The following is a 13,011-nucleotide window of genomic DNA, read 5'->3' as shown; positions in this document are numbered from 1 at the left end:
TGCTTTAAGGTCCAGAGAAGGAAATAGAACTACGGTAATAAACAACTGTCTTAATAACTTTTATAACTTAGAAATGGGCAGAACATGCCCTTTTATAAAATGTGTGCTGTATATTTCATGCAGTGTTGATATTTTTCAGTTTGTGTTGAAGTTGAAATATTTTAAATCATTTCGTATTTTCTCATTAGTTTTTATAGTTTCAAAGATTACTGTCTCCTTTCTAATTGTTTTTCAATTAGTGAGCTTTTATTCTCAAGGAGAATTTTAATTATGTTGGTAAATAAAATGATAAAGAATGACCTTATTTACTTAATCTCTTTTTAAAAAATGAATTTCTGTGTTAATATCTTTGTGTTTTTCCCATTTTCTGTATCTTAGTATTATTTATGGAAAAATTCTGCTTTTCTCTGCTTAGGCAGGGTATGTATCTGGTTCTTATATTGAGTATATCTTTCATTGCGTACTTTTTCTAAAAATTACTGTTACCGTTGTCTGTAGTCCATTGTGTCTGTAGTTTTGAAAAGCTGTGAAAATTCTGTTGCCAGGGAATTTAAGGTATGTTGCTAGGTAGGGCTATTTATTCTGGGAAAGGAGACTTTTGTTCTTTAGGGTAGCCTCTTAGTAGTGGTCTAGTAAAGATGGTCTATGTCTTAGGGGTTCCATATTTGAAATACCAACATTAATTAGAAAGAAATGGAAACATGGTTCATATAAGGTTGATAATGCTCAGGAAGCCCTGAAACTTATTTCAAGATGTATTTTTAGAAGAGTATGTGTGTGTCTATGATTAAAACAAAACAAAAACAAGAATTTAAGAAACTAGATATAAGCTTAATGTCTTTTATCTTTGTAACCCTCTATGGGCTATCATTATATCTTGGTTGGATTTAAACTTCAGGGGGAAGGAGTATGCATGTGTGGTTAAGTCTCCTGTGAGCACCTGATTGCTGGATTTACTGTAGTGAGATTTGTTAAATATGGTGTCATTTTTATTCCTGACTAAATCAAGAAATTGTGAATTCAGGCTTTATAATGGCATGTTAAATTTCTTGCCTGATGTAATACATGTGTTTCTCCAAATGAACGTTAGAATTATTTGAAGTTCTCCAAAATCTCAATGAGGTTTGGAATGAAATATTAAATATTGAGTCACAGTATTGCCATTTTCAGTACAGGAACATGGTGTGTTTGTTTCCATTCAAACCATTTTTGAGTTCTCCAGCAAAGTTTTGTAATTTTTTCTGTTACAGATTTTGTAAATATTTTACCTTTTTCCCCCTCTTTTGCTACTTTTAATATGATTTTTTCCCATTGTATTTTCGAAGTGGTGATGCCAGTATGTAGGAAAGCTCTTGTTTTTCTTTACTAGACGAATTATTAAACTTAGTTCCAAAAATTTATTAGTCTTTTTTTTTTTTTTTTTTGCGGTACACGGGCCTCTCACTGTTGTGGCCTCTCCCGTTGCGGAGCACAGGCTCCGGATGCGCAGGCTCAGCGGCCATGGCTCAGGGGCCCAGCCGCTCCGTGGCATGTGGGATCTTCCCGGACCGGGGCACGAACCCGTGTCCCCTGCATCGGCAGGTGGACTCTCAACCACTGCACCACCAGGGAAGCCCCCAAAATTTATTATTCTTTTAGTTAATATATTACAAATATATTTGTAGAACTGAAGGATTAACCTCTAATTTTACTTGTAATTAAAACATTTTTTTCCTCTTTTTCTGTTTTTTAAGCTCTTTTCACTTATGGATATGAAGCCTCCCATCTCTCGAGCCAAGATGATTCTCATCACGAAAGCTGCTATTAAAGCTATTAAGGTAAGCGTAAAAGAAATGTATTTAATTTGGAAAATGTTTTTGAAATTTTGAAAATGTTATTGTTAAATGTGAGAATTCATCTTGTGAATTACTTCAGGCCTGAATCGAAGAACACTCACCAGGTTTTGCTGAAAGTACATAATAATACAGTATGGTGCATCTATGTTGTAACATATTATTTCAAAACCTGTTTTGTTGTTAATATTTTCCCTTTATATTTTTTAGCTTTACTGAGGTATAATTGACAAATTCAGTAATATAATGTAATAGAACACGATTTGATACACATGTACATTGTGAAATGATTACCTCAGTTAAGCCAATTGACACGTCCATCACCTCACATAATTGCCTTTTTGTGTGTGGTGCTAAAAAAAGTTGAACTCATTGAAGTAGAGAGTAGAATGGCAGAGGGTTTTTTGTTTGTTTTGTTTTGTTTTGTTTTCATTTAATTCTTATCATAAATCAGTGGAGTATTAGCTTCATTTTTATTTAAAAACCTTGGACTTCATGAAATTAAATGTCTTACCCAGTCACACCTTGAATAAGTGAGTCTCTTTAAAAACTGCATTATTTAGTTCCAGTTCCATTGTTCTTAGCCCTCTCATAAAGTTCCTTAATAAGCTACTTTATGAAGATTCACTGATTAAAAATCTAAGAAAAGGACCTTGTGTTTGGGGGAATTTTTGTAGTTTTCTGTTTTAGTTTGTAGTTTCATTATGATGTGTTAAGATTTTTTCAGTTGTTGACTATGGGTTGACTATGGATTATTTCCCATGTTTTTTCAGTATCATCTTGGGAATTAATTCAAATTGTGCAAATTTCAAGATTTTTAAGTATTTTCTAATTACAAGGAATGTAGAAGTATGTAAACTGGATAATGATTTTCTTTTCATTCTTTTCAGCTTTATAAGCATGTAGTTCAAATAGTGGAAAAGTTCATCAAAAAGGTAACTATCCATTTATTTATTACCTCATTTTAGTTGTGATCAGTATTTGTAATTTACTTTGTAAATAGTAATTTGGATAATTGCTTCTAAAGCCACTCTACAGAAAAGTTGTCACTAGAAGTTCTTTTTAATCACTAGAGTTTTTTTTTTTTTTTCTAACAAAACAAAAATTTATAGCAGTACTGTTTGAGCACTTACTATGAGGTAGGATTCAACAACAGTTTCTTCTCTACTGAACAGGACTCTTCCTTGAGCCTGATGTGCTTTCTCTCCCCTTTGCCCTGTCTGCTCTGTTGACATTTAACTCATCTTGGAGTACTTCAAATGAAATCACTTCTTAAAGTTTTTCCAACTTTCCCCTGCTCCCGTCATAATTAAACAGTTTTTCACTTCTACGATTATATGGTGTGATTAGCACACGTCTTTCTCAGTAAAGGACTGAGAACGGAGGCTTACTTAGATATCCTTGTCTTCTCCCCCAACCTGGAGCTATGCCATGTAGTACGCTCTAATAAATGTGTGTGGGAGTGTCTCTGGTCCATGGCCATTTAATGCTGGCTGTGAGATAGGAGTTAGAGCTCCAAAAGACTAAAAAGTATAGTCAATAGAGGTTTTTATAGTAGCAAATCAAAGTACCAGTAAATAAAACGGAAAAACAATTAAAATTACCTATATGCCACCACCCCAGTTATGATGAATATTTACTCATGTTTTAGTATGTACATTTATAAAAGGAAAATGAAGACATAGGCTGATGGATAACCTGCTTTTCCCACGGAATTTATTATAAACATCTGCAAAGTATTCTAACATATGATTGTTTTTCACGATTTACTAAGCCAGTTCCCTATTACTGGCCATTTCACTTCAGTGGCTAGCCTTGTGGAAAAAATTCAGAGGCATCTTAATTGTTTTCCTTAGGATAAATTTCTAGAAATAGACTTGATGGATCAAATAAGGCTTTACTTTTATTGCTAAATCTTTTGTAAAGGTTGTACCACCAGAAATGTGTGCAGGTGTCTGTCTATTCATTTTACCTTGTCAATTTGAAAGGCCAAAAATGACCTCTCCTTTCAGTTTTTGTTTCTCTGGTACTGTACTTTAATAGAATTGAAATTGATATGTTGTTAAAATGATCTCCTTGATAATTTTAAAAGGTAAAAATTATTTTTTTGAGCAGGATGAATTACAGCAGAGATTTATCCATAATAAGTGGATTTGTATGGAGGTGGCTTAGGGATTGGTAAAGTCATGTTGATTCTGGGAAGTTGTGTGTGGGGAGACAGAGGGATCAGAGAAAAGTGAAATATTGGGGGTCTGAAGTATCAAGAGAATGGCAATTCTGTGCAGACCTGTGGGAAATTTGACAAGCTAGCCAGTGAGAACTAAACATTCAAGTAGTTTCTAAATAGAAGTAATTCTTGGATATATAGTTTCATGAAAGTGAGATTAATGGGTGTCAAATTGTGATTTGCTTTTCCTGTATTGAATTTACATCTTTAATCTTTGTAGTGTAAACCAGAATACAAGGTTCCGGGATTATATGTAATCGACTCAATTGTGAGACAGTCTCGTCATCAGTTTGGAACTGATAAAGATGTTTTTGGGCCAAGATTCTCTAAAAACATAACTGCCACATTCCAATATTTGTATCTTTGTCCATCTGAAGATAAGGTAGAGTTTATAATTTTTAAATTAAGCTTGTATTCTTGTTTTGGTTTTGTTTTTGTATCTACTTAAATCTATTTAAATGTATATTAGATATTTAAAGCCTTCTGTATTACTAGAAAGATAATCATGAACTTGAAACAAAACCCAGTTTTTTCTATAGTAGTCATATCTGTTTTCTTGGGAAGTCCTTCAGGAATGTTGTACTGTTGAAATATAAAAGGAGCACAGTCTTGCTTTAAGAAGACATTGTTGGAAAGATTTCTTGTGGTTGAATGGTAAAGAAATTCTGCAAGTAGAGGAGAGCAGTGCTTATCTCAGATTGTTGCTTATTCCAAAAGGAAGGGACCAATAATTGATGGCTTTCCCCAGCATATGGAGCTGCTAGAATGTAAATGGTATTCATTAGCAATCAGACTACAGTATTTAATTCCTCACATTTATAGCTGGTTTTACTATGTACTATAAAAAGATAGAAAAACATTATAGACAGAAAACTAGACTCCAGTATGTGGGAGAAATGCACTGGTAGACTCAGAAAAATGAAGACTGGAGACTACAATAAACGGCATATAAATTTGAGTGTTATGGATTCTGTATATTCTTGAAGGAATGCTCTTGTGGGGAAAATATACAAGAGAAAAGAAGATCATTCCATGAGTAGGAAATAAGAGTTACAACCATGAATAACACGTTTTCTCTGGATCTCCTTCATATTTACTAGTCCACAAAACAATTTACCTAACAATTACAGGCCAATAATTGTCTTAAATATTTTAACTGTTATAGTCATCCCGGGAAATTCTTCACTTCTGTAAGATAAATGGTTGTTTCTTTGTACTCATAAGTAAAATATAATGGAAACTTCAGATACATTTTTAAGTATTATAATGCATTTCTTTTGATCCTCTAGGTTATATTTCTTTTCTCTTTCTTTCCGCCCTTCTGTTTCTTACTCTAGATTGCACTACTGAAGAAAGGTCAGTTAGTGTAGTTTAACCAGGTTGTAATTCTGATGATAGATTTTTTTCTGTTTATGAAAACAGATATAGCATGGAAATATTAGCCTGGGGTGGTTTTTTTTTCCTCCTCTTTTTGTAAGAGGTATAATAAATTATTTATGCAAATATTTATTGTATATTTATGTTTTCTCACACATAACAGAGTAAAATAGTTCGTGTGCTGAACCTTTGGCAAAAAAATGGAGTATTCAAAATTGAAATCATTCAACCGCTTTTGGACATGGCAGCAGGAACCAGTAATGCCGCCCCAGTAACAGAAAATGTTACTAATAATGAAGGTATGGCAGATGTATCTGTGAGCTTAGAAGATGGTATAATTTTTTGTGCATGAAGTGTTTGGAGTCTGTTTATAGTGATGGAAGTTTTCTATAAGAAGGAAACTTGAGTTTACATCTTAGAAGGTATAGTTTTCTTCCCATAATTCTTATTTCTAATAAAAGTATTCAGTGCTTGTTACCGTATAGGCTGTATTACCATAATCTGTATTTTTTACTCTATGTTAAACTGAATGCAGTATTATTTTAGTAAAGAAGCTTAATGGAGATTAAAAGGAATATTTATGAGTTAAAGTTTACCGAGTGCTTAATGATCTTTTCTTTTTTAGGTTCACCTCCACCTCCAGTTAAAGTTTCTTCTGAACCCTCACAAGCCACTACAAACTCCATACCAACTGTACCACAGTTGCCCAGCTCTGATGCTTTTGCTGCTGTGGCCCAACTGTTTCAGACAACTCAAGGTCAACAGGTAAACTGCCTATCCAAAGATTAAATTGTTTGCAGTTAGGTACTGTTGTCAGTTCTTATTTTTCATTCCTAGTTAATGAGCACATTGTGGGGAGGAAATATTTCTACTTTTCAAATAGAAAGGCCTTTACTAGGAAGGGAAGGGATACTACATAGGGATAATAGGGGAAATGTGGGAAACAAGGGAACAGCACACTGAGAAATAGCAGTACCCCTTTGGAGAGAACTGCAGAACCGCTGACTGGTGGTATTGTTGCTCACAATTCTAGCATTTCCAGATTTCAAAATTATTTGGATTGGTGGAGATGATTTTTTTTACACTTTTTTAGAAAACATATTTACCTTGTTCACAATTCAGTGTATTTTCTCTTTTCTCTGACCATCATTTTCTACTGTTGGGGTATCAGCATACATTTTTAACCTTAAGTGACACATCTTATATCCCTGATACATTCATTCACAATAAACGTAACCATTATTAAAAGGTTGGTTCCTTTTTCCAGTTTACTCTGTGCCTATGCTATTTTGAGTCACCATTAAGGTTTTTTTTTAGTAAATTAACTTTTGATACTGTGATTATACTTTATTATGTGGTTTATCAGTCTTCCCATTCTTTAAGCTTCAGCAGATCCTTCAGACTTTTCAACAGCCTCCAAAACCACAGTCTCCCGCCATTGACAATGCTGTGATGGCTCAGGTTCAGGCTATCACAGCTCAGTTAAAGACAGCTCCTACACAACCACCTGAACAAAAAGCTGCTTTCCCCCAACCTGAACAAAAAACTGCATTTGACAAGGTATGCTTCTCTCACATAACCCACCCCATTGTTTACATCACTCAACTTGGAATGTGGAAGTTACCCCTTCTCTAGCTTCTCTGGCTTGTTCATTTTGTTGTTTTGTAATTTGAGGGATTTTCCCCCTCGACATCAAAACATTGATTATTATTCCTGGTTAAAAATCTAATATATACTCATTGCACAATTTTCAATATAAAGGAAAAGTAAACAGTGTAAAGGAAAGTAAACAGGGGAACATTCACCATTAACCCCCATACGTGAAGGTAACTACTGTAACATTTTGCTGTGTATCTTTTCAGAATTAATTTCCTGGATATATGCTTTTCTTTTTTGGTCATTATATATGTGTGTGCATATATAAAATGTGTTTTTAGTATATATATACACATATATATACATACACACTGTTTTTAACTTGCTTGTTTTGATATTAATCCTCTTGTCTCTTTGTTGTTAAGGTTAATAGATGTAAATCTACACATTTACTGAGTGCTTATTAGGAGTATTCCATTACATAGAGACATCACAATTTAACCATTCCCCTATTGATAGACATTTAAGTTGCTTTCTGTTTTCTGCTGTTAAAAACATTAGTTACCATATCTATAATATGAGGGTTTGGGTTGGTTGAGTGTCTTCCAACTTCTCTGTTGGGCCTTCATTATGTTTAAGGAGCTGCCACTAAGGATATAGATGTGCTGGATATGCCTAGCTTAGAGCTTCCTGTTGAAATGTTAGCCCAGACAACTCCACTCTTGTCTGTTTATGTCATGTCTATTTACTGGATTTATGACTATATACAGTTTCATCTCATTTTACAAGTTGCAGTGCAAAAACCACAAAAGTTTGAAAATCCTAGAACGAAGTATCTTTCAATCATCTCTAAAATTTTTGATTCTTTCTAACATTCTAAGATACAAAACTTTATTGCTGGTAGTCCAAATTAAGAATCCATATGATAATTACTGCTTGTTATTCTAGTACAAAAGAAGTACATGCTTTTAGGGAAAAAATTGCAAATAATACAGAAAGTTCTAAAGTAGAAAGGGAAATCAGTTCCACTCTGCTTTGAACAGAGTTGTGTATGTTCCCATCCATATGTGAACATAAATTGTTATGTATTGTGGTTTTGTTTTTTAGTCTTCTGTGTTGTGTTGTGATTAGGAAAACTCTCTGAACTTGTATTAAAAATTCTCTTTCTTCTAGTAGTTTTATATTTTTGTTTTTCATGTTTGTCTCAATCTATCGAGAACCTATTTTAGAATATGGTTCAAGATAGTTAAATCTTTGTTTTGGAAATAGCCAATTCTCACAATTTTTGTCATACATTTAATTCCCATTTGTTTCTGTGTCTGTCTTTGGACACTGTTCTGTCCCACTAATATCTTTGTTTATTTCTGCAACATAACAGTTTAAACACTTGCAACTTGTATTTCATTTCTAGATGTGTTCTCTGCCCTTACTCTTTTTCAGGCATTCTTTGGCTATTCTTGGGCATATGTGTTAGGGTTCTCCAGAGAAGCAGAACCAGTTATACACAGAGACACACAAAGGGGAGAAAGAGAGGGATTTTCTTTAAGGAATTGGCCCACACAGTTGTTGAGGCTGGCAAATTTGAAATTTGTAGGTCAGAGTGGCAGGCTGGAAATTCAGGTAAGAGTTAATGCTGCAGTCTTGAGTCTGAATTCTGCAAGGCAAGGTTTTCATGTTGCTGTCTTGAGAATGCCTTTTTTGGGAAACCTAAACCTAAGTCCTTGCTCTTAAGGCCTTTGATTGGTTGAGGCACAGCCACATTATAGAGTGTATTTCTTTATTCATAGTCTACTAATTTAAATGTTAATCACTTTTTTTTCCCTTGCTGCACCATGCAGCTTATGGGACCTTAGTACGCAACTAGGGATTGAACCCAGGCCCTGAGAACACAGAGTCCTAACCACTGGACCGCCAGGGAATTCCCAATGTTTTCTTTGTTTTGTTTTGTTTTGTTTGTTTGTTTTTGGCCATGCACATGTGGTTTGTGGGGATCCCCGACCACGGATTGAACCTGGGCCCATGGCAGTGAAAGGGCAGGTCCCAACCATTGGACCACCAGGGAATAATTCCCTGTTAATCACATTTTTAAAATACCTTCACAGCAACATCTATAGTAATTCTCCCGTTGCAGAGCACAGGCTCCGGACACGCAGGCTCAGTGGCCATGGCTCACAGGCCCAGCCGCTCCGCGGCACGTGGGATCTTCCCGGTCCGGGGCACCAGCAGGCGGACTCTCAACCACTGCGCCACCAGGGAAGCCCTATATTAATCTTTGACCAAACAACTGGGCACCATAACCTGGCCAAGTTAACACATATAATTGATCATCACAGCATACTTTACCAGATGAACTTTAGCATAAATTTTTATGAATTTATAGGTTAATTTAACAAGTACTGATAATTTCTTACACAGAATCTCAATTTATTAGATTTTTAATATGTCATACATTTCTTGTGTCATTTATTCTTAGATGTTTACTCATTTTTCATGTTTAGTGTTTCATAACACTTTCGTTTAGTTAATAATGCCATACAGGAAAACTACTGATTTTTATTTTATGTTGTAAATTATCATGGTATTAGAAGCTTAGTTTTCTAGTTGTTCTCTTAGATTTTCTAAGAGAAAATCTAAGGCTACTTCTTTCTAAGAGAAAATTTAGGCTACTAAATTTGACTTTTCCCATTCAACATCTAGGCCTGTTTCTTTTTCTTTTCTTACTGTTCTGGTGGCTAGGACTTCCAAAAAAGAAATGTTGAGTAATAGCAGTGCTACTGACATGCTTGTTTTGTTGTTAATTTGAATTACAACTAATTCCTCTAGTGTTTTATCTTAAGTGGGTTGGCCAATGTTTGTTAGTTATATTAAGTTTAGAAAAAGGAATTCTGTGCTTTTCCTTTGACTGTAAAGGTCTATTTTAAGCTAGTCAGACAGCTGACTGGGAACAGTTTTTCTATTTTGGCTGCTTCATAGCTCTTCAGTTTCCTAAAAAGCAACAGAAATGTCTTTAGATAGTAGAGATCTCAGTTTAATTTTTTAATTGCTTCAAATCTTCTCCCAAGCAATAGGTATAAATCGTAAAACTTTAAGGAACATGTGTATATGCGATAAACTGCAAAGATCATAGGCTTTGTGGTTTTTTTGTAGACAGTTTAGACCCAGGTTTTAATTTTGGCTCCTGTCATTGACTCTATCTTGATGTTGAGTTAGTATTCACTGTGTACCACTGTAAAAGAGCTATGGTAGTACCTATATTTTTTTATTGCCATGAGGGTTAAGTAAGCTAACGTGCGTAAAGCAGCAAGGTGCCTGGGCCATGTTAGATCGCTCTGTTATAAGAACTTTTAGTCACGTGGCCTAGAATTATGAAGAAAGAAACAGAAGTGTTGTCCAAGAAGGGGACTTCCTTTCCTAATTTAAAAATCTGTTGTCCAATAAAGTAGAACCAGAATTTCCAGGCAGAACTATCACAGAATAATACAAATTTAGGAATTTGAGGTTGGAAATCCATGAGCAGGAAGGGCACAGCCTGAGAGAAATGACAGCCTTGTTGGATGCCAGAGACTGAGGGCTTTGAGGTAGAAAAGACCATTGTCCACATCCTAATTGTACATGTATTAACTGTACAGTCTTGGTCATGTTTCTTAATTACCCGAGCCTTAGTCTCCTTGTCTGTAAGAAGAAGAAGCTATATGTACGTTGCATGTTTCTTTTGATGATGAAATATTGTGTATAATCTATCAAAACACAGTAGTGGTTGCATTACTTTCATTCCTTCTTTTCTGAGTAAATGTAACCATATTTTTAAATGGCTCTTCTTCTAGACACGGGATCCTGTGAAGTGCACTGATTGGTTTTTTTGATTTTTTGTTTTTTTTTTTAATGAAAGTTTCTGGTAATCTAAGGTGGGTTGTGAAGTTTTAAGAAAGAAGCAAGTGCACAGGTAGACTTTGCAGCCCTGTCTGTGCCATTCTCTTATTTTTCATATTCTCGATCAAGCGGCATATGGACATTTTTCTGTAGGCATTTATAATGATTGGATAAGATGGTCTTTCTTTCTGTACATTTTACAAAGCCGACTGAAAATGTGTACCCATTTTCATATGTGCAAAGTTCCAAAAGTTTTTAGTCTAGGAAAATGAATGGGTAAAATCTTTCTATCACTATTAGTTATAAAATCATATAGAAAATAGTCAAAAAGAAAACACTGTACTTAGAATTGGGGAAGAAAAACAGAATTTTTTAAAGTGTCTTTTCAAAATGGCATTTGTGTAAAAATTGTCTGTGAACTAGGGTCCTAAGAGGCATGTGGGAAGGTGAAATTGTACATGACAGCATTGCGGGATTATAGATGGTGGTAAATATCTGTTTTTATAAAGTTTTTTGTTCAGTGAATCACAGTCTGAATTTTAAAATGGAAAATTGACATACACACCTATTCCAGAAGCTACTTGATAGATTTGATTACGATGATGAGCCGGAAGCTGTGGAAGAATCGAAGAAGGAAGATGCTGCGGCCGCTGCTGCCGCCGCCGCCGCCGCTGCTGCGACCGCCGCTGCCGCCGCCGCCGCCACCACAGCACCTGCTGCTGCTGTTGCGCCCCCTGCATCTGCTGCTGCTGTACCTTCTGTTGCTGCGACTGCTGCTTCTCCTCCACAGGCACCCTTGTGAGTTGCTTTCTTTTGATTCCTCAGCAGATAGAGATTTGGTAGTCATAATAAGGCATAATGCAAGTAACAGTTAATAACGAAATCATTTTTCATATAGTCTTTTAAAATTCTTTTTTTAAATTGTGGTATTTGGAGTTTTCTTCTGAATGGAGAGGAGATCCTGTCAGATTTACAATTAAAAATGACTTTTGGGGAAAATGCTGTGTTTAAGTTAATACAGGCAAATATATGATTCAGTAAAGTGTTGATTATTAATAACTCCTGAACAGCATTCTTTAAGTTTCTGTAGTATAAATGTGGCTAAGATTCATGTGTTTTCGAATGGGTGAAAAGACTACTCATCTTTTTTAGTGGATTTCCTGGAGATGGCATGCAGCAACCAGCATATACCCAGCACCAAAACATGGATCAGTTTCAACCTCGAATGATGGCAATACAGCAGGATCCAGTGCACCATCAGGTAGAGGCATTTTTCTTATAGCTGAGTTTTAATAACTGAAGATCTATTCATTAGAGCATATGGGTTGCACTTCCCAGACCACTGTTACTTAGCTGTGTGCATGGCTAAATACTATAGCTACAGTAAAAGCTGTTGAGTACATAACTGATTTGAGTTGCTTTTGCTTTAATTAAAACAAGGATGCTAAACATTACATGCTGATAATTTAATAGGCATTTTTGTTTAAATAATTTAGAGAGAGATTGTGGTTCTATTTCAGGGAACTGGCCTGTTTAGTTATACAGCTATTTCCCTTGTGAGAAGCTTTTTTTTTTTTTTTTTTTTTGCGGTACGCGGGCCTCTCACCGTTGTGGCCTCTCCCGTTGCGGATCACAGGCTCCGGACATGCAGGCTCAGCGGCCATGGCTCACGGGCCCAGCTGCTCCGCGGCATGTGGGATCCTCCCGCACCGGGGCACGAACCCGTCTCCCCTGCATTGGCAGGCGGACTCTCAACCACTGCACCACCAGGGAAGCCCAGTAAAGTATTTTTTAATTAAAGTATATATGTTGATTTTTTTAGACATAATGCTATTGCACACTTAATAAACTACAGTATAGTGTAAACATAACTTTTACATGCTCTGGAAAACCAAAAAATTCATGTGACTTGCTTTATTGCGATATTCGCTTTATTACGGTGGCCTGGAATCGAATCTGAGATGTGCCTGTATTTGGTCATATGAAATTGATATTGTGATTTTAATGACTTGCTGAGGAATGAAGTTTGAAAAATATTTTATAAGCCTGTTTAAAATACAAAGAAAGCCTATGAACTTGTTTCCAGATGTTTAACAATTGCTGAAAGTT

The 13,011-nt window shown here is 35.4% G+C and overlaps 1 protein-coding gene across 4 annotated transcripts in view; it reads left to right on the top strand.

The window, feature by feature from the left end:
* Nucleotides 1-13,011, top strand: part of SCAF4 (SR-related CTD associated factor 4) — a 56,204-nt gene that overhangs the window by 19,242 nt on the left and 23,951 nt on the right. For 2 of the 4 annotated variants that reach the window (XM_082655072.1, XM_082655069.1), the window contains exons 2-9: nt 1,734-1,817; nt 2,723-2,767; nt 4,280-4,441; nt 5,600-5,735; nt 6,062-6,201; nt 6,820-6,996; nt 11,477-11,700; nt 12,055-12,163. In XM_082655072.1, the coding sequence (XP_082511198.1) occupies nt 1,734-1,817; nt 2,723-2,767; nt 4,280-4,441; nt 5,600-5,735; nt 6,062-6,201; nt 6,820-6,996; nt 11,477-11,700; nt 12,055-12,163 (1,077 nt within the window). The remainder of the gene's footprint in view (nt 1-1,733; nt 1,818-2,722; nt 2,768-4,279; nt 4,442-5,599; nt 5,736-6,061; nt 6,202-6,819; nt 6,997-11,476; nt 11,701-12,054; nt 12,164-13,011) is intronic. The other 2 variants (XM_082655071.1, XM_082655070.1) reach the window with 2 other exon arrangements.

The sequence above is a fragment of the Grampus griseus genome (assembly GCF_964374135.1).
Source record: "Grampus griseus genome assembly, chromosome: 5".
NCBI lineage: Eukaryota > Metazoa > Chordata > Mammalia > Artiodactyla > Delphinidae > Grampus > Grampus griseus.
The sequence above is the reverse complement of the archived record's forward strand: the minus strand, read 5'-3'. Positions and strand labels throughout refer to the sequence as shown.